The sequence below is a fragment of the Saimiri boliviensis genome, chromosome 3, assembly GCF_048565385.1.
Source record: "Saimiri boliviensis isolate mSaiBol1 chromosome 3, mSaiBol1.pri, whole genome shotgun sequence".
NCBI lineage: Eukaryota > Metazoa > Chordata > Mammalia > Primates > Cebidae > Saimiri > Saimiri boliviensis.
This window is the reverse complement of record NC_133451.1, coordinates 769,537-794,502: the sequence shown is the minus strand read 5'-3', so window position 1 is coordinate 794,502 and position 24,966 is coordinate 769,537. Positions and strand designations below refer to the sequence as shown.

At 50.8% G+C, this 24,966-nt stretch overlaps 1 protein-coding gene across 6 annotated transcripts in view; it reads right to left on the bottom strand.

Moving 5' to 3' along the window:
- Positions 1–925: 925 nt before the first annotated feature.
- The window catches only part of PCGF3 (polycomb group ring finger 3), a 67,106-nt gene continuing 43,065 nt past the window's right edge, over positions 926–24,966 (bottom strand). For 3 of the 6 annotated variants that reach the window (XM_010345155.3, XM_074395752.1, XM_074395753.1), the window contains 3 exons: positions 9,151–9,288; positions 4,777–4,857; positions 926–3,930 (listed from right to left, as the gene is read on the bottom strand). In XM_010345155.3, coding sequence (XP_010343457.1) covers positions 3,883–3,930; positions 4,777–4,857; positions 9,151–9,288 — 267 coding nt within the window. In that variant the 3' untranslated portion in view covers positions 926–3,882. The other 3 variants (XM_074395754.1, XM_039468111.2, XM_039468113.2) reach the window with 3 other exon arrangements.

Sequence of the window (24,966 nt, the reverse complement as noted above, 5' to 3'; positions counted from 1 at the left end):
CATAAAATGAAAACATTTAAGCAATATTCCAAAAAAGATTTTAGACAAAAACTAGCCACCAAGAGTACAAAAATTACACACCAACACAAAGCATAAAAAATGTAAACTTTCAAATTAAACAGTCAAAAACATCAATCTGCGTGATCACCTCCACACCTCGCTGACTTTGTCTGCCGCACGCTGCTGGTAAAGGCTGGGTGGCTGCACCGCCGTCCCCTAACCCACCTTGCTTTCATCTGGGAAAATGCGTCTGACAGCCAATTAAACCACGGGAGTGGACGTTCACACGGAGGACAGGCACATCTTAGGGGACGCTCAAGCTGCAGTTCGTTCCTCAGATGCACCATTGAGTGCGAAGGACACCTGGTGGGTGAGGGAGGCCTCAGCGTGTTCCTGTGGGGCCCTAGCCATGTGGCCATTGCCTGCACTCTGTCCCCTGCCTGGCAGGGGACATGATATTTGTACAGATTATGGTATAATTTGAATGACTTTCTCATCTACTTATCTCAATTTACTTAGTTTATTTAAACGTCAAGGCAGAGAAATACATTGCTCATGTTAAGGTCACGTGATGTGGTGGTGCAGTAATGACTTCCTGAGGAAACAGAGAAACTGGATGTTTTGTGATTTAGCTATGTGCACTAAACTTATTTCCATGTTTTGAGAGCACATGAAAGATTCACGTACAACGTGGGAACAGGCTGGCTCGTACCCAGAACGTCCAACCCAATGCCACCCTTTGAATTGCTGTGAACGCCGTCCTGCTGCCGTTCAGAGAAAACAAGCAAGGCTGTAAAGCCCAGGGGTGCAGGCAGCTGCAGCGCTTGGGCCAGGGCAGCTCCGCTCTCACGGTCTGAGCCACGCGGCCCCGCCCCAGGGCGGCCTGGCCACAGGCATGTTGGGGGCCAAGGCACCAGGACCCAGGAAGGACGGAGGTGGCCCCACAGCGCGGCCCGAGGCATCGCTGGCTGACAGGCACTCACACACAACCCCAATAACAGCATCCTCACAATAACCCATGAAAAAGGAAAAACAAAACAGCTGAATGTACACATTTTGGAATTCCACCTATATTCCCTTTCAGTTTAGCAGAATAAATGCTACATTACAGTTTAAACAGATGTCTAATAAATGTGTGTTGGAACCTATTGCACAGAAGCATAAAAAATGCTCTTCATCCACATAAAACAAAAACATACAAATTAAAAGCTACTCAAAGTAAAAAGAAGCTTGCAAAACATCTCACAATTTCATTTTATATGCCTGTAAATAAAGCTGGACCACGGAAACCAAACAACTGGATGGGAAAATATGATAGAAGGCTTAAAATAGAATAAATAATTTTATAAAGTTAAGTTTTCTTTAACCCCCCAAATCTTAAATTCAATATTATATATTCTATTTGAATTTTCTATTTCCATGAAAACTGCATCGGTGAGACCGTATTCTGGGTAATTAGCCCCACTGCTGTTGAAAACGACGCATAAGGTGATTTAACAGCATTTGTTTTACCAGCGTAAATAGTTGTGAAAACTTCTTCACAGTAACTCCATCTGTTAAAAAACAAAAACAAAAACAGAATCCAACCATTAACCGATCCTGGCTGTCATGCTGGAAAAATGAAATTCAGCCTTTTTCTGTGCAATGAGAGCTGGACAGAAAGGAAAGATGGCTGCCTAGAGGCTCCACAGACGGCGGGGCCGCCGCGCTCCAGCCTCCCACGACCGAGGCTGCAGGTCAGACAAGAGGCAGAGGCCCCAGCGCCAAGTCCTGTGTGAAGACCGTCTGCACGATGAACTCCTAGAAAAATAGGGGCCTCTGCTGCTGAGGTTTCGTCAGGTTAACGGGGTTACAAAAGCGGGTCACCACCGGCCGGAGACAACACGGGCTCCACTCACCCGTCTCTGTGTATTTAAATGTATCAGCTTAGCACCATAGCAAAGTCAAGTGATTTCAAAGATAGCTACAAAGTTACAAATATATACTGTGAGAGTATTACAACAATACTCGGTTTAATCTGAACTGTGATCTGATTTTGTTTGAATTTGGAGGCTTGTAACTGTTTAATCCTTCCTTGTTTTGCCGAAGTTCGAAGGTGACACAACTGCACTGTGATCACACACGGCTGCACAGAATGCTTCAGCAGTATGTATATTCTGAGGTAGACAGGTAATATTTATTCATACACAGCTACTCATAGACCCTTATACAGTGATGCTAGAAAATGATTTGGACGAATAGCAAGCTTAGGTAACAGTAACTCAAACCGTCCTGGGAGGTGATGGGCTTAAACAAAGAGTGAATCTTGACCAATTCCTAACAAAGAACTTGCTTTTATATTTTAAAAGCCCTTACACTGACAATCGCTCAGATGGAATTAATATGTATGTTTCCTCATCCCTACGATGAGGTCTCTTGAACTGCGTTTTATCTAAAGGAAGTGGAAGAAAACAAAGCAAAATTCCAGGAAAAAATCTCCAAGGCGGATGGATGCTCGGAGAGCCTGAATGGTGGCCAGGGAGCACCTGGGCCCTCAGGGAGCAGAGGGAGGAGGGATTCAGTTCCACAAGAAATAAACAGCAATAGCCCAGACAATACCCCAACTGCTCTAGAAAACAGCCCTTCTCCTCCTCCTGGCCTTTCCACACGTGCAAGTTACCGTTTCAAAGGAAAAAGCTGCACTGGCAGCTTATTCTCTAATGTGACAAAAACATGACCATCTGGTGGGAGAGGGGCTAACGGTGCAAACTGACTGTGGCTGAAATGCAGGTTCTGCAGCGTGGGGGCCGCCTTCCCTCCAAACCCTTCAGCTGCTTACCGTCCCTCACAACCCTCAGCTCAGAAACACGCCCTTCCAGAACAGGCCACAGAGCACACAAGCTCCTCCCACCAGCAGAGGGGAAGGCGAGGCCTTGGACACAGGGGCAGTGAGTGCATCTGGGCAGGAGCCTGAAGCCACCATCTGTAAATCCTCCCCAGCGCCGCCAGGCGCTCCCTCTGTGGGGCCTTCCCGGAGAGCTCTGATCCCAACCACCACTGCCGCTCCCTTCAGCAAAATCAAAGCGGGGAAAGAAAACGTAGGAAATCAAATGGTGGCACTCAACAATTTGTGCCGCTTTTAATACGAGTAATGTTGAAAAGAACTGTTCTGCAAACCAGCACTGTGCTGGTCACACGGCCTCTGGTCTACCTGCTGAGCGTGTCAAATCGCAACTCGGAGTCTGGGGCCCCGTTTCCAGGCCTGGGTGTGTCGGCCCCAGGCGAGCGAGTGAGTCCAAGTGCCGACCGCTGCACAGTCAAAGAGGGACCAGTCGGGGAGCTGCTGTCGTTGCGTTTCATAAAGTGGAAAATTAAACACAACGGTTAAATCATAATGTTAATGGAAACCTCTTTTGGTTTGCTTTTAAATTAAATTTTTATATAACTTCTAAATCTTCAAGAAGCTAAAGGCAACATAAATATCATTCACCATGAAAACACATTTTTTCAATAACTTAGGAAGGATTCAATAAAAGTCCAACTATTTTTGAGGCTTATCATGAAACCTAATTCAAAAACTAAACTGCAGTTAATTCAGATTTTCAAGACCTGGAAAGCAAGCAGAGGAGCTCGTGTCAGAAGTGACTCGGAACCGGGCTGCCTGCAGGTGTCACTGTGGCCTGCGAGGCTGAAGCGCGGGGAGACTGTGAAGTGTTTTCATCCTCTGTAAACGTGGTGCTGGTAGTGTCTTGTTGAGTGTGAATTCTCTCTCATACAAAAGTTATAAATATTCTCTATTCAGAAGTCTGGTCCACACGACACCCAGAGGCAACGTTCTTCAGCGCGGCGACCAGGAGCACCCAGGGGTGCTGGGCCCAGTCTGTGGGCGCCGCACGGTGCCACTCACAGCAAGTCCATCTTGGGTCTGTAGTGCAGCAGGAGTGGCGCCTTCTGGAAGACACAAGAACACGCAGCGCCCGATTACCCGGGGTGGAGGCAAGGAGACGGACCCACGTCATCCAGAGGGGGTGCTAAGGAAGCGCATCCCAGGAAACACAGTGCTCGTGCGAGGCTACACCAGAGACCCTTGCGTCCTGAGCAACGCTGAGCTGGGGGAGATAGGCTGGGAAGACACATGCCCTCTCCCCCAGCCCCAGGTGACCCAGGGACCACTGCGCAAGCTGGCCACCTGCACCTGTCATCGCCCGGGCTGCTGCTCCCCTGCTCCTTTCTCCCTCAAGCCCTCTGGCCCAGCCCCAGACTGGCCCTGGCTCCTCACCTCAACCCTGGGCAGCAGCACCAGCTGGAGATGGGAGGGTTCCGCCACCGGTTTCCTGCTTCAGAGGTGCCCCGGGGACCCTCTACTCGTGGCGCTCATGACCTCAACAGTGTCCTAGCAGGGTCCCGTGCCCATGACCTCAACAGTGTTTCACTCTTGTTGCCCAGGCTGGAGTGCAGTGGCACAATCTCGGCTAGCTGTAACCTCCGTCTCCCGGGTTCAAGTGATTCTCCTGCCTCAGCCTCCTGAGTAGCTGGGATTACAGGCACCCACCACCACGCCGGGCTGATTTTGTATTTTTAGTAGAGACGAGGTTTCTCTGTGTTGGTTAGGCTGGTCTTGAACTACTGACCTCAAGTGATCTGCCCGCCTCAGCCTCCCAAAGTGCTGGGATGACAGGCGTAAGCCACCTCGCTTGGCCTGAGTCATCACTTTTAGGCTCTTAGCGCACAGCAAAGTCACTGCCGTTCAGAGCAGACTCTGAAAATCAAATCACGCATCTCACGACGCCACCTCACCTTGAATCTCCACCTCGTGACAACCACGAACTTGAGCGTATGGTCCTTGCCCAGGATCTCCTCGTTGCATAAAATGTCCAGCTGGGGGAGAAGGAGGTTTGATTAGGAGCAGGAGGTGCTCGAGCCAGGCTAACACGGCCACCTTGATGCTGCTGTGAAATCACAACCCCTCCCCATCATGCAAGGCTGTGCCTAGAGATGGGGCATGGGTCACCTACTCCTCTGTCCCTACTGCACAGGCTAGGACAGGGTAGGCCTGTGCCTGTTAGGGGATGACCCCGTTTCTGCAGGGGGTGCAGGCAGAGGCTCCCTGCAGTCCTGGGCTCTGTCCCCTCCACCCCGTACCTAGCCTGTGGCTGCCTGGTGTCCTCCCTACGCTGCCTTCTTCCCTGACACCCAGGCCCTGTCACACCCCATCCACCACACCTGCCATACTGAGAAACGTGAAGAGGTGGTTTGCAGGTGAGCTGCCAGCCCCAGGAGCAGCCCATACAGCTCCAGAATCAGGCACCCTGGTTCCCCAGGCAGCACAGGCGCCTGAGGCCAGGCCCTCAGCATGAACTCGCTTCCTTCCACCCCACCCAGCCCAGTCCACACCAGCTTCTCCATGGCTGCAGCCTCCAGGGGCACCCTGTCCCCGCAGATCCTTCCCGGGGGCCAAGCTGTCCCTCCCTCTCACCGCAGTGGAAAAAGGCACTGGGATCCCCAGTCTTTTAAAAAAAATTAAATTGACTTTTTAAAGAACAATTTAAGCTTCACAGCAAAATTGAGAGGAAGGCACAGAGTTCCCATCTCCCTTGCCCCCAACAGCATCCCCACCAATGCCCTGCATGGTGGCACATTAGTCACCTCCACTGAGTCCAGAGCGGACGGAAGGTCGCCTTGGTGGCAGAGCCACAGGTGGACACACACACAGAACAGCATCGGCGCCCAGGAGCCCGGAGCCGCTTGCTCCTCCAGCCCTCCCCAAGCCCCAAAAGCCTCTGCAGTTCTGCCTTTCCAGCACGCCAGGATGCAGAGCAGGAGCTGCATGGCCTGCAGCGTTTCCAGAGTGGCTTCCTGACGTAGCAACAGGTACTTCATTTCCTGCCCATGCCTGCTCCTTGCCTGACTGCTCGTTTCTTTTCAGTGCTGAGTAGTATTCCGCTAAGGACGTACCAGTCTATTCCGACTGCTCGTTTCTTTTCAGTGCTGGGTAGTATTCCGCAAAGGACGCACCACAGTCTATTCCGACTGCTCGTTTCTTTTCAGTGCTGGGTAATACTCCACTACAGACACACCACAGTCTATTCCGACTGCTCGTTTCTTTTCAGTGCTGGGTAGTATTCCGCAAAGGACGCACCACAGTCTATTCCGACTGCTTGTTTCTTTTCAGTGCTGGGTAATATTCCACTAAGGACACACCACAGTCTATTCTGACTGCTCGTTTCTTTTCAGTGCTGGGTAATATTCCACTAAGGACGCACCACAGTCTATTCTGACCACTTGTTTCTTTTCAGTGCTGGGTAGTATTCCACTAAGGACGCACCACAGTCTATTCCGACTGCTCGTTTCTTTTCAGTGCTGGGTAATATTCTGCTATGGATGCATCACAGTCTATTCCGAATGCTCGTTTCTTTTCAGTGCTGGGTAATATTCCGGCATGGATGCACCACAGTTTATTTACCCACTCATCTATTGAAGGACATCTTAGTTGCTTCTGAGTTTTGGCAATTATGAAGAAAGCTGTTATAAACTGCCACGTGCCAGTTTTGGTGTGGGCATATTTCACATGGGTAAACAGCAGGGGGCATGGCTGCTGGGTGGTTTGTGAAGACTGTGCTTTGTCTTGTCAGCACTGCCAAGCTGTCCTCCGCAGGGGCTGCACGTGCGCCTCCCGCAGGAATGAACCTGTGTTCCTGGCGTTCACGGATGAGTTGTCAGTGCTTGGGATTATGGCCGTTCTACAGGGTGCGCATGGTGCCCCTTGGTTTTACTTGCGTTTCCGATGCTGTTACATTTCTTCAGATTCCTCCCTGGGTTAGACTGAAGCACCCCATGAGTGGCTGGGTTGGCGGGCTCTGAGAGGCACAGTCACCGCAGCAACAGTGAAGACCTCTCACTCTTCCCTTGGAGGAACCAGCCCCGCGCAGGGAAATGGCCACCTCTTCCCCACCGCCCTGCAGCTTCCCACTCCACCTCATGTGAACATCCAAGGACTTCCTTGGCCCGCTCCGTCCCCAGCCACCATTCATCTTTTCTGTTTTGCTACACAGAAAAGCAAACAACACAACAGAAACTTAACCAAAAGCCTTTCTCCATTTCTTCCTCCCCCTTCCCCACCATGTCCTGACTTGGTTTCTCCCCAGGCTCCAGGCAGCCCATGCTCACCGTCTCCCCGACCCCGTGTCTGCTATCCATATCCCTGGCCAACCTGTGGGGCACTCAAGGCTGGCACTGGCTCCTGACAAGTTCATGAAGGCCCTGACACTCCCAGCCTCTGCTCTGTGTCACGAGAACAGCCCACCCAACCTGTCCTGAGAGGCCACCCCCCGCCAAGCAGCCCCAGCCCTGCAGGCTTCCAAACCCCTTCCTTTTCTCTGCATCGCCACCCAAATCCATCAGCAACTTATTGCAGCTTTCTCTGAATTAGTCTCCTGGGGCTACCATGGAAATTACCACAAGGACGGTGGTGGCTTCAACCAGCAGAAATGTACTCAGCCCCGGAGCCCGTAAGGGCTGCTCCCTCTACAGGCTCCCAGGAAAAGCATAGTCCATTCTGTGCTGCTGCCACAGAACACCACACACTGGGCCATTTATGAAGAATAGAAATTTATTTCGGCACAGTTCTGGAAGCTGGGGCATTCAAGGTCACCGCATTGCCACCTGTGAGGGCCTCTGCTGCAAGAGAGAGAACCCACGTCAGCCAGCCCTTTCCACAGCAGCATTCATCTGTGTCTGGGGCAGGCCCTCAGGGTCTGAGCACCTCCTCAAGGCCCTAACTTCCAACACTGCCCACTGGGGATGGAACTTCCAACATTAAGAATCTGGGGGATGCCTTTGAACCACAGTAGGGGAGCCTGCCCTGCCTTCCAGCTGCTGGTGGCCCAGGTGCTACCTGGCTCGCCTTGAGGCTGCCTTGCTCCAGCCTCCACTCCAGCTTCTACTCCAGCCTCTACTCTGTCCTCCATTCCAGCCTCCGCTCCAGCCTCCATTCTGTCCTCACCGGGGCCTCCTGTCCTCTAAGCCTGGAGTCTTTCTCTGCCTTACTTGTTGTCATGGGATTTAGGCTCCACTCAGATATTCCAGGACTATTCCATATCAGAATCCTTCACTTAACTACATCTGAAAAGATCCTTTTCCAAATAAGGTCCCATTGTCAGGCTTAGGGGGTGAGAATGTGGCTTATCTTTTGGGGGCACTGCTGAGCCCATCGCAGCTCCAGAGAGCATCTCCAGTGTGTCCACTTCTCCACCCTGACCACCCCTACCACAGTCCTCTCCTGTGACTCCTGGTGCTGGCCTCTCCTGCATCCATTTCTGCATGGCCTGAGTGATTTTCAAAAACGATCCCTCAGATTCACACTCCTGCCCACAGCTGCCAGCGCCTTCTCTCTGTGCAGAGCTGGACCCTGCTGGCGCCTGCATCTTGGCGGTGTCACTACCTTGGGGGCTCACAGGGACCTGCACTGGTATGTTCATGGTGTGCTGGCCACTGAGGCCGCCTCATGCCAGCACTCCATCTCCTTACCCACCACAGCATGGAAGGGTCCTCCCTCTCTCTATCTGCCCATGTCTCTCTTTACAAAATTAAAGAACAGAATTTCTCAGCCTGGCACGGTGGCACATGCCTGTAATCTCAGCACTTTGGGAGGCTAAGGAGGGTGGATTATGAAGTCAGGAGTTCGAGACCAGCCTGGCCAACATGGTGAAACCCCATCTCTACTAAAAATACAAAAATTAGCTGGTGTGGTAGGGTGCATCTGTAATCCCAGCTACCTGGGAGGCTGAGGCAGGAGAATCATTTGAACTCAGGAGGCAGAGGTTGCAGTGAGCCGAGATCACACCACTACACTGCAGTCTGACGACAGAGTGAGACTCCCTCTCAAAACACACACACACACACACACACACACACACCAGTTTCTTGCTGCGAGGAAAACCTTTACCTATTTTAAAACAATCTCATTGTTCTCACTTCCACTCACAGTGGCTCTGAACGTTCCGGTCTCCTATCCCACTTCCTGGTGGACAGGCAAAACGAACTCATTTTTTTCTGGTTAAAATCTCCAAAGTTGTTAAAAACAAAATGCAACAACCCAAAGAATCTTACAAGTGTCACTTTTACAAGTAAGAGAGGACTTGTGACAGTTTCCACTCAGGGATGGGCGCTCACCTCGTTGAAGGATGACAGGTTGAGCTTTTTGGCGATGAACTTCTTGAGGTGCAGGACGGTGGCCTGGGCGGAGCAGCGGATCCACTTGCGCTTCAGGCCCCGCAGCTTGCTGCTGTTGCACTCCAGGCAGATGCTCACCTGCGGGAAGGACAGGGTGAGGCCCGCGCAGCAGGAGGGCTCCCCTGGCGGTTCTGGACGCTTCCTCACACGTATTTCACTAACTCCTCAATCTAGCACTGCGGACCTTTGTGAGGTCAGACATCTATTTGACTTCAACACAGCAGAAAAAGAATCTTACATACCTTACCTGAAAACCTGTTTATCATCTGCTTGCCACTTTGTGAAATCTAAGCTCGCCCTGTTAATTCCGTGTTAGTAACAGAATATTTCAAAGTTAACCCCCAGGGTTATTTATGCATCGCAGGCACTGAGTTCTTGGTATCCAGCTAAGCCTGTCCAGAGAGCTGCTGGTTGCTGGGTCACCTGCCTCCTGACAAGAGAGGACAGACGGGACAAAGAGAAGTGGGTGCCCCGCTTCTGCGAATGTACTCGGGAGGCAGCAGTGCCTGCAGGAGGCAACAGGGAAAAGCCTTGGGCAGAGTGGCAGGAAATCCGCAGGATAGAGTTAACTGAAGGTGACTGTGGAGTCCCAGCAGCACGGGCACCCAGCGGTGCAAAAGGGAATCTTCCCAGGACAAGGCTTCAGCCCAGGGCCCAGACACTGGGACCCCCAAGATGGGCCTGGAGAGGAAGAGGAAGGGCAGTGCTCACAGCAAACACTTCAGCAGGTGGAGCTGCAACAAAGGACACAACCAGGCCCTAAAAATGCAGTGGAAGGATGGACGGGGTAACGGAAATACGTATCTCTAAAATCATGAAAGAGAAAAAAGGGGGGATACCAGGGTACAGACAGAAGGGTGTTGAAGTTAACCGATAAAACTTCTAAAGGTAAAAACACTTTGACCAAAACTAACAACTCAGTGGACGGCTGAACCAACCTCAGCTGAGGACTGATTAATGTCCTAAAAAAAGTCACTTGAGGAAGTTACCCATGTGGCGTAGAGACAAGACTAAGAGAAAGGAGGAAGACCGGAGCCCCAGAGGAAGGGGCAGAAAGGAGGTGTTAAGAAACAGTGACTGAGGATTTCCCCACAGTGACCAACAGATCCTCAGATTCAGGAAGCAAAAGAATCCAAAACAAAAGACATATGCCTACATGGTACAGTGACTGAGCACAACCCACTGTACCCTCTGCAGGCCCCCCCCAAGAGCCACCGAGAAGAAAGGTGGATTCTGTGCAAAGAGCCAGAGAGGTCCTTGCTCTGGGGTGAAGATGAAATGAAGGGAGGCCGCAAGCCTGGGGAGAAAGACCCAGAGTCCACAGAGAGAACTCGGGAGAGGGGCAGAGCAGAGAGAAAGACCCGGAGTCGGGAAGGAGAAGAACTCGGGAGAGGGGCGGCACCGGGAGGAAGACCCGTGTCTGTCCGAGAAGAATTTGGGAGAGGGCAGAGAGGGGGAAAAAGACCCGGAGTCCGGAGCAAGAAGAACTGGAGAGTGGGACGCTGGATGGGAGAGGGGCCGTGCGGGAAGAAAGACTCGGAGTCTGGAGGAAGAAATTGGGAGAAGGGCAGCGCAGGAATAAAGACCCGGAGTCTGGAGGAAGAACTCGGGAGAGCGGCAGCCCAGGGAGAAAGACTCCGAACCCAGAGGAGGGAACGAGATGAGAAAGCGCTGGGGAGGGGACACTGGTGCCTGGTGAGGGCTGGGGTGCAGGTGCCGTGCGGGGAGGTGCACAGACTTACAGTAACTTTGGACTTTTAAAAATGTAAATAGTTTATTTAAACCTTTTGTAACCACTAGTATAACAAAAGTAGAGCTTATACCTTGCAAACCAGGAGAAGAAAGAGATTAAAGAAAACTTACTAATTCACTCAACAACAGGAAGGAAGCAAGCATAGGAAAAAACAGATGAAAAGAGAAAAAAAAAAAGGAACCAACTCAGATCCTCCATGGCAAATCATGGAAGGCATAAGATAACGTGCCAGCTAAAAAAGTTTCTCATTTTTTAAAAACCTAGCTTTATGTTGTAAAGAGTGGCACATTTAAGACATTTTAAGAACAGGAATACCACACAAGTATTAACCAACAGAAAGCTGGCATAGCTAGATTGGTATTAGTCAAGTAGACTTAAAGAAACAGAGCTTAATGAGGAAAAAGCCCACTGATGACGAGACACGCTTCTATCCGTGACACAGCTGGTGACACACGCTAACAGAATGGCAGGGCAAGGACGGCGTAACCGTGGTGGGCTTCGTGTCTCTGTGAGCAGCGGCCAGGCCATGCCATCAACAGGCAGCTGCGTCTCAGGCCCAGGGATCAGGTGCACCGGCCACAGCGGCACAGGTCTGAGGCAGCATGAGGGGCTCTGGGGACAGCGGGGTCTGTAGCGTGCGGGGCTCTGGGGACAGCGGGGTCTGTAGCGTGCGGGGCTCTGGGGGCAGAGGGGTCTGTAGTGTGTGGGGCTCTGCGGGGCAGCGGGGTATGTAGTGTAGGGGGCTCTGCAGGGCCTCAGGAAGGGGCTGCACAGACGAAGGCGGGGCCTGCATGCACCTGTGGGAAGACACAGACTCTCCATCTCACCAGGCAGAAGAGCCTGGAAAAACACACGGTGGGGGGTGGTGGGGAGGGTGAGAGGTGGAGTGGGAGGGGATTGTGGAAGAAAAACAAAGTAATCACAGAGTAGTTTTATGTGTCACTACAGACAGTGACAGGGATGAGAACAGAATTTAAACCTTTTCTATAATATTAATCTTATGACTGAACGTACTACCTATTTAAATACACTAAGTCACAAGCACACTTGTAATTTTTAGGCTGCATTATGGCACAGTTTACACAGACCTCGTTTATGTATATAATACAGTGATTTTCAGTAAATTCACAAACTTGCACAGTGATCACATGGCGATCTGGGATGGTTTCCAGCACCTCAGAAACCGTCAGACCCCTCTGCGATCCGCCCCTGCTGGGGAAACGGGTGGGAGTGAGCGTTTTATTGGGAGAGGGCTTCTACTTGGGAAGATAAAAAGGCTCTGAAGAGGACAGTGGTGGCGGCACAACACTGGGCCTGTGCCCAAGGCCCCCAAACCACACACCTGAAAATGGCAAAAATGGCAGACTTTATGTACATTTAACACAATTAGAAAGCTGGTCAAAGAAAAGTGAAAAATTTAAAATTATTTTAATAAGAACCAAATTATGCAGCTGGAAAAGATTTAACTCTAGAGTTTAGAAAAGAGCCGGGCAAGGTGGCGCAAGCCTGTAATCCCAGCACTGTGGGAGGCCGAGGCGGGTGGCTCATTTGAGATCAGGAGTTTGAGACCAGCCTGGCCAACATAGTGAAACCCTATCTCTAATAAAAATACAAAAACTAGCTGGGCATGGTGGTGCATGCTGCCAATACCAGCTAATCAGGAGGCAGAGGTGGGAGAATCGCTTGAACCCTGGAGGCGGGAGCTGTAGTGAGTTGAGACTGCACCACTACACTCCAGTCCGAGTGACAGAGTGAGACTCTGTCTCAAAAAAACAAAAAAGACAATTCTGAAGAAAAATGAGGGGTACATGGTCTCCCAGAAGCCACAACTTAATGGTAAAATAATCAAATCACTGCAACTCAGTAAGTTCCTTATTGTTTTGGCACAATGGGAGGCAGGAGACAGTGGAACTGAGCAGAGAGCCCGGGCGGACCCGTGCGTGTGGAACTCGTTCAGGGGACAAGCAGGGCACAGCTGGACCCCACCTCGCCTGTCCTACACACAGTGTCAGCCGCAGGGGCTTACAACCTAACTGGAAAAAGCAAAACTTTACAGTGTAGGAGAATGTGTTTATGACCCTAGTATGGGGAAACATGTTTAAGATACAAAAGAAAATACCAATACATGTAATTACATCAAATTTTAAAACTGTGGATGATGATAGGTCAAAGAAAGCCGACAGCCATAGAAGAAAGACAATCCCCACAGTGAACGCCAGGCAGCGTGGGAAGCCGCTACCCTGCAGTCAAGTAAGGAAAAGCCAGGCTGCCTGGTACAGAGACAGGCAAAGAGCAAGTAAGCAACTCACACGCAAGGGAGCGCAGGGGCGTGCGGTGAGATGCTAGACACCCGCACACAGGAGACTGGAGTGAGAAACAGAGCCCAGGGGCGTGCGGTGAGACGCTGGACACCCGCACACGGGAGACTGGAGTGAGAAACAGAGGCCAGGGGCGTGCGGTGAGACGCTGGACACCCGCACACGGGAGACTGGAGTGAGAAACAGAGGCCAGGGGCGTGCGGTGAGACGCTGGACACCCGCACACGGGAGACTGGAGTGAGAAATAGAGCGCAGAGGCGTGCAGTGAGACGCTGGACACCCGCACACGGGAGACTGGAGTGAGAAACAGAGGCCAGGGGCGTGCGGTGAGACGCTGGACACCCGCACACGGGAGACTGGAGTGAGAAATAGAGCGCAGGGGCGTGCGGTGAGACGCTGGACACCCGCACACGGGAGACTGGCGTGAGAAATAGAGCGCAGAGGCGTGCAGTGAGACGCTGGACACCCGCACACGGGAGACTGGAGTGAGAAACAGAGGCCAGGGGCGTGCGGTGAGACGCTGGACACCCGCACACGGGAGACTGGAGTGAGAAATAGAGCGCAGAGGCGTGCAGTGAGACGCTGGACACCCGCACACGGGAGACTGGAGTGAGAAACAGAGGCCAGGGGCGTGCGGTGAGACGCTGGACACCCGCACACGGGAGACTGGAGTGAGAAATAGAGCGCAGGGGCGTGCGGTGAGACGCTGGACACCCGCACACGGGAGACTGGCGTGAGAAATAGAGTGCAGAGGCGTGCAGTGAGACGCTGGACACCCGCACACGGGAGACTGGAGTGAGAAACAGAGGCCAGGGGCGTGCGGTGAGACGCTGGACACCCGCACACGGGAGACTGGAGTGAGAAACAGAGGCCAGGGGCGTGCGGTGAGACGCTGGACACCCGCACACGGGAGACTGGAGTGAGAAATAGAGCGCAGAGGCGTGCAGTGAGACGCTGGACACCCGCACACGGGAGACTGGAGTGAGAAACAGAGGCCAGGGGCGTGCGGTGAGACGCTGGACACCCGCACACGGGAGACTGGAGTGAGAAATAGAGCGCAGGGGCGTGCGGTGAGACGCTGGACACCCGCACACGGGAGACTGAAGTGAGAAATAGAGCGCAGGGGCGTGCGGTGAGACGCTGGACACCCGCACACGGGAGACTGGAGTGAGAAATAGAGCGCAGAGGCGTGCGGTGAGACGCTGGACACCCGCACACGGGAGACTGGAGTGAGAAATAGAGCGCAGAGGCGTGCGGTGAGACGCTGGACACCCGCACACCGGAGACTGGAGAGAGAAATAGAGCGCAGAGGCGTGCGGTGAGACGCTGGACACCCGCACACCGGAGACTGGAGAGAGAAACAACAGACGCCGTGGAACACAGCTGCCTGGGGAGGCAGCTGCAACATCTTTAGAGGAGCGATGGGCCGGTCACCACCCAAGTCTCCAGTATTAGAACACACGGAAAATCAAGTGTAAAAAAGCCAGAGTGTAACCAAACGGGCCACACACGCACCTGGGGAACTGCTGCCAGGCTGGCCCACGAGCTGTGGGCATGAGCCTCCTACAAACCCTACATTCAGCTTCCCTTGGAGCGAGCAGTACACACACAGCATGCGCTCTGCGACACCACGCCGCCCCATCAAGCGGTGACGATACACACCTCAAAAGGCGATTCTGATCGTCAAGAGGGCATTTGCAGAGAGACCCGTGTCGCTTTCTGTGGCTACACATCAGCCTGCCTGGGAACATGCAGACTCATTTAACTAAATGTCACCAGCTCCGTGTCTACCTGGAGCGACAAAGAGCCCAGCATCTGCATCTGGGTCACAGACAAGTCCTACCTGCTCCCTCCCTTTTAACTATGCCGTAAGCCATGTTGCACTCACACCGCCACCTGCCTCCGGCTCAGACGCCTGCCCGGTCTCTGCATGGCCACCCTGGCCTGCAGGCCGCTCACTGCAGAGCAGCTGCACTAAGCATCACCCACACGGGATAAAGCCATGTGAGGCTGCATCCCACAGCACATCCTGACCTCACATGCATCTGCATCATCCCCCTCCTCTGGGTGAACGGCAAGTTCTTTCTCACCACGGCCCCAAAAGGTCCCCAACCTCACCTCCAGCCTGGCCCTTCACTCTGCCCCAGATTCACTGCCCACGGAGTGTGGGGCAGCCTGGCACCAGTTCCCTGCTCACTACCCCCCGCCTTACCTCTGCAGCCCAGGGGGAGGCTCTGCCCACCCTCTGCCTTTCCACCTGCAGGAGGCCTGGCCTGTGTGGGTGGGATCCCCATTCCTCACCAGTCAACCCTCACCATGCCGGCTACGTGGTCCGAAGGCTTATACTTAAAAAAAGATGAGAGTGAAAACACAGCTGTGAAGCAGATAAGTCATCTGAAGCTACCAGAGGCTCTGGCTGTGAAAGGAATGGGGTCATTCCGAGAAGCGGTCAGACGCAGGGGTTGTGGGAGGCAGAACTGAGCAGAAAGAAGACTTCCCAGAGCAGAAGAAAGACCAGGGGCCTCAGGACAGAACCACGAGAGCTTCGGGACAGATGGCTTCCACCGATTTCCGAACCCCCACGGTCCAGTGTGGGAAATGCCATCACCTGTGCAGGTGGCGTCTGCGAGGACCACCCCCTCCCCACCCTCAGAAAACTGAAAGAAAGGCCTTGCCAAGTATTTTTGGTTTAGAAGACGTTGTTCCGAGTCAATAAACCCGACAGACTTTTGCGTTGCTCAGCACTGACTAAACCTGCCTCCCTCAGGAAGATTCCACCAGTCCCAGGAGGCATATGCCTCAAGGGTCTGCAGCTGAGTGTCCACCAGTGGGTGGGATAACGGGACTGCACCCGTCAGATGATGGAGAGGTCGGCTGTGAGGCCGGCACGGCCAGTGGATGCCACCCTGAGCCATGGCTGCTGAATAACCCTAGAGCTGGACCCAGCCAGGGATCGGAGGGGCCAGAGCCTCCAGGCACAGGCAGAGCATTCCATTCATGCCTTCACACCCTTGGGATAGGCTGCCAGGGGAGGGCACACAGCTGGGAGCAGAGCCAGGGACCTGGGTGGTAGGTGCTTCCCTCATCTGTTTTTTTTTTTTTTGATGCTTAGTATTAAAAGTGCATAATTTAATCAGTTCATCCCGGTGACAGAGGAAGGTTTGTCTTAAAAGTTAAGAAATGACTGTTGCAGGTGTGTGGAGGACAGCAGGGAGCCTGTGACCGGCAGGAGCTCAGGAGCCACCGCACTGGGTGCAGCAAAGCACAAATCCAAACACACGCCAGGAAGATGCCAAAATGCCCACAAAACCCATGCAACCTCTTGTGAAGTGTAAATAACTGTAATGTCGCATCAAAACTTCAGTAAGACGAAGAGGAGATTCCTAGAATAAAGTTAGTGTAAATAAAATTTTAAAATTACCAACAACAATCTGGAACAAACCATCAAATGACTACCCAAGTTTTGGAAGATGGGGATCAGGAACTCATCATAAAGTTATAGACACGGGTAATCCCATAAACCGACACAGAGTCCAAGTTTAAGAGCAGCCACAAGAAGAACAGAAAGAGAATGCAAAACTTCCAAACCACTAGAGCAGAGAAAGAAGACACCAAACCTGGATCCCAGCCTTTATGGGGAGAGGGCAAAAAATGTGTTGTATCACCACAAAGATAACACACCTGAAACAAACAACAGGGAAGATGGAAACAGACCAACAGCAACAGTAGTGACGTCAGTACAAGAGCAACGGGTTACAGCAAAAACACAGTGAGCAGAAAAAGAAATCCACACTGGCAACAGGTGCCAAGTCCTCAAAACAACGTAAGCACCAGCAGCTGCTCACCCAGCCACCTGCTCACCAGCAGCACGGCTCATAAAGCACCACTGTGAGGGTGCAGAGCAAAAGAGGAAACACGAAGCCAAGGAGCGCATGGACAAGAACGACAGGACCTGAAAGTCTAAATGAACAATCTCCCCAGCTGTGGCTTGGTTCATCATTCACTCAACCTGACACCTGAAGGTGCCTCACAACTAGGAAATCACTGAATCTTCATAGAAACTGCGAGGCAATCTCAAAAACACCTCATGCCACAGACAGAGAAATGGAAGCAGAGGTAGGTCACTTGCGAAGGCCACACCCTGGCTAAAGGCAGAGCAACTGGCACCCGGGGTCTGCCTGTTTATGCACCACCACAACCAGCAAACTCAGCCAGAGGAAAAGGACCCCAGGACTTTGGAAAGTCTGCACCCAAGTGGACAAGAAAGCTCTCTATCCCCCAAAGTGGAGATCCAGACAGACAACACTCCATGATCACTCTGGAAGGAGACTCGACAGGGGAAGAGATGGAAGGCCACGTTACTCGAACATTTCAGAACAAACTTCTCGATTAAAAGGAACTACGGTGAAATTACAGCCTCTGTAGAATTGAATGCACATGAAAATGTTACTCATCACCGTCTGCAGGGAGCAGCCAGACCACACAGGAAACAGCCAGAAATGCATTTAAAGAAAGATGGCGGGCACACTCAAGCCTGGAGTCCCGGCACCCTGGGAGACCGGATGGGCGGACTGCTTGAACCTAGGAGTTCAGACTGGCCTAGGCAACACAGCAAGACTCCACCTCCACAAAAATTTTAAAAAGTTAACCGGGTGTGGTGTGCCAACAGTGTCTGCTACTCTGGAGGCTGGGCGGGAGCCCGGGAGGCGGAGGTCCAGGGAGCTGTGACTGCACCACAGTTCTCCAGGCTGGTGAGAGCGCCAGATCTCACCTCAAAGAACAACAACAACAAAAGACTAAGAACATAGAAAAAGAGCTGAGGGTTTTTTCCCAGACGAAATTTTGCTCTTGTTGCCCGGGCTGGAGTGCAGTGGCTCGATCTCAGCTCACTGCAACCTCCGTCTCCCAGGTTCAAAAGATTCTCCTGCCTCACCCTCCCAAGTAGCTGGGACTACAGACGCATGCCACCATGCCCAGCTAAGTTTTTCTATTTTTTTTTGACACTGTAGTACACACCACAGCCAAGTGTTTCAATGCATTTCTCCCTCCTCCTCTCCTTCTCTTTTGTTTTTTGTTTCTCATATTCTCTAGTAAAATGCATGTATCTGAGGGTTATCCAAGAATTAGAAACCAAAAGGGAAAAAAATGGAAGGAATTGAAGACATCAAAAGGTAGAACATACACTATAGCACCTGCATAGCTTTAGACAGCAGTATTCTTCATATACTTCATCCCTATCCTGGTAAGAGTATGTGAAGAAGCATCTTGATTATTATGAGGTTATTGTGGACTCCTTGGCATAAATATTTGGTAGACATGGGAAAGGAAAATGAAACATTTGTCAGATAAGTTCTTATGACTCGGTTTAGTTCATTTCCAGTATGAAAATCATTCTTTTAATGTAATGACCATTTTGCCTGAAGCAAACCTTGAGATTAAATGTATTTATTAAAACATTCATGGTTTTCCTAAGAAAATGTGACACAAATCTCTTTTACAACTTTTTTTTTTTTTTTTTTGAGACAGAATCTCACTGCGTTGCTCAGGCTGAAGTGCAGTGGCACAATCTTGGCCCACTACGACCTCCGCCTAGTGGGTTGAAGTGATTCTCTTGCCTCAGCCTCCCAAGTAGCTGGGAGTAGGGACCTGCCACCATGCCTACCTAATTTTTAAAAGTATTTTTAGTAGAGACAGAGTTTTATTTACTATGTTGGCCAGGCTAGTCTTGAACTCCTGCCCTCGTGATCCCCCCTACCTCGGCCTCCCAAAGTGCAGGGATTCCAGGCGTGAGCCACCGCACCCGGTCCTCTTTTACAACCTTTTGACTGTTTGATTTACATCATAGACATAAGGTATTTTTTTTTTTTTTTGAGACGGAGTTTTGCTCTTGTTACCCAGGCTGGAGTGCAATGGCGCGATCTCGGCTCACCACAACCTCCGCCGCCTGGGTTCAGGCAATTCTCTTGCCTCAGCATCCTGAGTAGCTGGGATTACAGACACGTGCCACCATGCCCAGCTAATTTTTTGTATTTTTAGTAGAGATGGGGTTTCACCAGGTTGACCAGGATGGTCTTGATTTCTTGACCTTGTGATACACCCGCCTCGGCCTCCCAAGGTTTTTTTTTTTTTTTTTTTTAAATTGCTGATCTTCAATACTGAAATATATTGAAGAGGGAAGATTTAGCAGATTTTAAAGTTTATATCTTTTTTTTTTTTTTTTTCCTGAGATGGAGTTTCGCTCTTGTTACCCAGGCTGGAGTGCAATGGCACAATCTTGGCTCACCGCAACCTCCGCCTCCTGGGTTCAGGCAATTCTCCTGCCTCAGCCTCCTGAGTAGCTGGGATTACAGGCACGCGCCACCATGCCCAGCTAATTTTTTGTATTTTTTTAGTAGAGACGGGGTTTCACCATGTTGACCAGGATGGTCTCGATCTCTTGACCTCGTGATCCACCCGCCTCGGCCTCCCAAAGTGCTGGGATTACAGGCTTGAGCCACCTCACCCGGCCTCTTTTTTTTTTTTTTTTTTTTTAAAGAAAAAGAATGAAGGAAGGGAAGAAAGAGGAAGAGGAAGAGGGAGAGAGAACAGGGGTATTGCTTTATTGCCCAGGCTAGAATGCAGTCTAAAAATGGGTATTGAAGCCGGGCGCGGTGGCTCAAGCCTGTAATCCCAGCACTTTGGGAGGCCGAGGCGGGTGGATCACGAGGTCGAGAGATCGAGACCATCCTGGTCAACATGGTGAAACCCCGTCTCTACTAAAAATACAAAAAATTAGCTGGGCATGGTGGCACGTGCCTGTAATCCCAGCTACTCAGGAGGCTGAGGCAGGAGAATTGCCTGAGCCCAGGAGGCGGAGGTTGCGGTGAGCCGAGATCGTGCCATTGCACTCCAGCCTGGGTAACAAGAGCGAAACTCCGTCTCAAAAAAAAAAAAAAATTAAAAAAAAAAAAATAAATAAAAATGGGTATTGAAAACCTCTTAGCCAGGCACAGTGGCTCACGCCTGTAATCCCAGCACTTTGGGAGGCCCAGGCGGGTGGATCACGAGGTCAAGAGATCAAGACCATCCTGGTCAACATGGTGAAACCCCGTCTCTACTAAAGATACAAAAAATTAGCTGGGCATGGTGGCGCGTGCCTGTAATCCCAGCTACTCAGGAGGCTGAGGCAGGAGAATTGCCTGAACCCAGGAGGCGGAGGTTGCGGTGAGCTGAGATCGCGCCATTGCACTCCAGCCTGGGTAACAGGAGTGAAACTCCGTCTCAAAAAAGAAAAAAAGAAAAGAAAACCTCTTTTATGCCAATAATTATACTTAATAATGGAGACAGGAAGAAATGAGGGAAGAAAATAACAAACAAGCAGCCAACAAATATTTCATTTAAACCTGTGACATTCTATACATTTAGTGAGGAATGATTTACTTCACTTTTAGAGTAGGTGTGATGTGGTACTGACAAGAATCTATATTTTGTGTATTTAAAGTGGAGAGTTCTATAAATGTTTATTTAGTTGTTCCAGATCTGAGTTCAAGTCGTGGATATCCTTGTTAATTTTCTGTCTTGTTGATCTGTCTAATATTGATGTTAAAGTCTCCCACTTTTTTTTTTTTTTTTTTTTTTTTTTTTGAGACGGAGTTTCGCTCTTGTTGCCCAGGCTGGAGTGCAATGGCGCGATCTCGGCTCACCGCAACCTCCGCCTCCCGGGCTCAGGCAATTCTCCTGCCTCAGCCTCCTAAGTATCTGGGATTACAGGCACGCGCCACCATGCCCAGCTAGTTTTTTGTATTTTTAGTAGAGACGGGGTTTCACCATGTTGACCAGAATGGTCTCGATCTCTCGACCTCATGATCCACCCGCCTCGGCCTCCCAAAGTGCTGGGATTACAGGCTTGAGCCACCGCGCCCGGCCAAGTCTCCCACTATTATTGTGTGGGAGTCTAAGTCTCTTTATAAGTCTTATGTATCGGCCGGGCGCAGTGGCTCACGCCTGTAATCCCAGCACTTTGGGAGGCTGAGGCGGGTGGATCACGAGGTCAAGAGATCGAGATCATCCTGGTCAACATGGTGAAACCCCGTCTCTACTAAAAATACAAAAAATTAGCTGGGCATGGTGGCGTGTGCCTGTAATCCCAGCTACTCAGGAGGCTGAGGCAGAAGAATTGCCTGAACCCGGGAGGCGGAGGTTGCGGTGAGCCAAGATTGCGCCATTGCACTCCAGCCTGGGTAACAAGAGCGAAACTCCGTCTCAAAAAAATAAATAAATAAATAAATAAAAATAAGTCTTATGTATCTACGTGCTCCTGTAGTGGGTGCATATATATTTAAGATCGTTAGCTCTTCTTGTTGCACTGATCCCTTTACCATTATGTAATGTCCTTCTTTGCCTCTTTTGCTCTTTGTTGCTTTAAAGTCTATTTTATCAGAGGCGAGAATTGCAACTCCTGCTTTTTTTTTTTTTTTTTGAGACGGAGTTTCGCTCTTGTTACCCAGGCTGGAGTGCAATGGCGCGATCTCGGCTCACCGCAACCTCCGCCTCCTGGGTTCAGGCAACTCTCCTGCCTCAGCCTCCTGAGTAGCTGGGATTACAGGCACGCGCCACCATGCCCAGCTAATTTTTTGTATTTTTTTGTATTTTTGTATGTTTCACCATGTTGACCAGGATGGTCTCGATCTCTCGACCTCGTGATCCACCCGCCTCGGCCTCCCAAAGTGCTAGGATTACAGGCTTGAGCCACCGCGCCCGGCTAGCAACTCCTGCTTTTTATTTATTTATTTATTTTTGCTCTCCATTTGGTTGGTAAATTTTTCTCCATCCCTTTGTTTTGAGTCTTTGTGTATCCTTGCATGTGAGATGGGTCTGGATGCAGCATATCGATGGGTTTTGGCTGTGTCAGTTTTTGTATTTTTACTAGAGATGGGGTTTCACCATGTTGGGCAGGAGGGTCTTGATCTTTTGACCTCATGATCTGCCCACCTCAGCCTCCCAAAGTGCTGGGATTACAGACGTGAGCTACCATACCCAGCCAAAAAGAGGTTTTAACTCAAGGTATCAGAAAAAAAATGACTCAAGAAAATTCAGCTGGGTGCAGTGGCTCACGCCTATAATCCCAGCACTCTGAGAGGCCGAGGAAGGCAGATCACCTGAGGTTGGGAGTTCGAGACCAGCCTGACCAACATGGAGAAACCTCATCTCTACTAAAAATACAAAATTAGCCAGGCATGGTGGCGCATGCCTATAATCCCAAGCTACTTGGGAGGCTGAGGCAGGAGAATCGCTTGAACTCGGGAGGCAGAGGTTGTGGTGAGCTGAGATCGTGCCACTGCACTCCAGCCTGGGGAATAAGAGTGAAACTCTGTCTCCAAAAAAAAAAAAAGAAAAAATAAATCAATATTGAATCCATTTTAAAAATCTGGCTCTTTTGAAAGCAACAAATAAATCTTTAGCACGTCAAGGATCAAAAGAAAATGTATTAGTAAAAATAAACAGTGACATATATTTAAGACTGCAAAACAGAGATTAAACTGAAGGAGAATACCACACAGGTATTACATGAATCCACGGAAAATGGCACCAGAGGCCAGGGGAACATCAGCCTGCACCCCTCTGGAAGGCCAGTCCACCTAGCAGACCCCAAAACTGAATTTCCATGAGATCCCAGGGGGTTCCCTCACCACTAGGGAACTGCTCTAAGTACAAGTAACCAACAAAGGCCAAACAAGAAAAGACCCAGAGCCTGGGCACATGGGAAACCAAAGCCAGAGAGAGCACATAATGAGCATGGTTCTCTAGGGCCTGGGTGCAGAGACCAAAGCCAGAAAGAGCGTTAACGGGCACAGTTCTCTAGGGCCTGGGTGCACAGGAGGCCAAAGCCAGAGAGAGAGAGAGTAACGGGCGTGGTTCCAGGAGAGCCTCCAGGCCACCAACAGAAGCAGCACCAAGGCAGGGAAACCAGGGCTCCTTAAAGAAGGCAGCAATTGCCTCTTTCCTGCCGCTTGGGACCTCTTCTCTCAACTGATCGCTCTTCTCCACTGACCGAAAAGGCAATGTCATCACAGCCTACAGTGAACACACGTGTCTATTTCTGTTATGCTCTCTGAACATTTTAAGCAATGTGGAAGTGTAAACTACAAAGTTAAGGTTCTATTACTTTGCCAGGTGTGGTGGCTCACACCTGTAATCCCAGCACTTTGGGAGGCCGAGGTGGACAGATCATCTGAGGTAAGCAGTTCAAGACGAGCCTGGCCAATATGGTGAAACCCCATCTCTACTAAAAAAATACAAAAAAATTAGCTGGGTGGGGTGGCGGGCACCTGTAACCCTAGCTACTTAGGAGGCTGAGGCATGAGAATCGCTTGAACCCAGGAGGTGGAGATTGCAGTGCATGCCACTGTGCTCCTGCCTGGGCGACACAGTGAGACTTCTCAAAAAAGAAAAGATACCGGCCAGGGCCATGGCTCACGCCTGTAATCCCAGCACTTTGGGAGGCCGAGGTGGGCGGATCATGAGGTCAAGAGATCAAGACCATCCTGGCCAACATGGTGAAACCCCATCTCTACAAAAATACAAAAATTAGCTGGGCGTGGTGGTAGGCGCCTGTAGTCCCAGTTCCTTGGGAAGCTGAGGCAGGAGAATCACTTGAACCTAGGAGGCAGAGGTTGCAGTGAGCCAAGATCGTGTCACTGCACTCCAGCCTGGGCAACAGAGCAAGACTCTGTCTCAGAAGAAAAAAAAAAAAGAAAGAATGAAAAGATACTATATTAAGCAGCTCTCAGATTAGGGGTGGTGGCTCATGCCTGTAATCCCAGTACTTTGGGAGACTGAGGTGGGCAGATCACCTGAGGTCAGGAGTTCGAGACCAGCCTGGCCAGCATGGCAAAACTCCATCTCTACTAAAAATACAAAAATAGCTGGGTGTGGTGGTGGGCACCTATAATTCCAGTTACTTGGGAGGCTGAGGCAGGAGAATTACTTGAACCTGGGAGGCAGAGGCTGCAGTGACCTGAGATAGTGTCATTGCACTCCAGCCTGGGCAACAAGAACAAAACTCTTGACTCAAAAAAAAAAAAAAAAAAAAAAAAAAAAGAAAGAAACCCAGTTCTCCAGACATGGGTATGGAATATCATCAGATTCCTTTTTTTTTTTTTTTAAATTTTTTAAATTTTTGAGACAGAGTCTCACTCTGTCTCCAGGCTGGAGTGCGGTGGCGCGATCTCGGATCACCACAACCTCTGTCTCCCAGATTCAAGTGATTCTCCTGCCTCAGCCTCCCGAGCAGCTGGGACTACAGGTGTGTGCCATCATGCCTGGCTAATTTTTGTATTTTTAGTAGAGACGGGCTTTCACCATATTGGTCAGGCTGGTCTCGACCTCCGGACCTTATGATCCACCTGCTTCAGCCTCCCAAAGAGCTGGGATTACAGGCTTGGCCACTGCGCCTGTCTTCATCAGACTCTAGCTGCATCTCTGTGACCATGTAGTTTTCCCGTCTGCACCTGGTGATACCGTAAATGTCATGAGAGGAGCTCTCCTTGCTCACTCTCACTTTCCTTCCAGTACACCCCTGGGCTCTGCTTTCCTTCACGTAACATTCACGGATGCACAGAGACGTGCCCAGAGGAAAAGGTGCCAACACCTCACACAAAGCTCAGTCGTGGGGCTGAGAGGCCAAAGCCTGTGCTGACTGGGCAC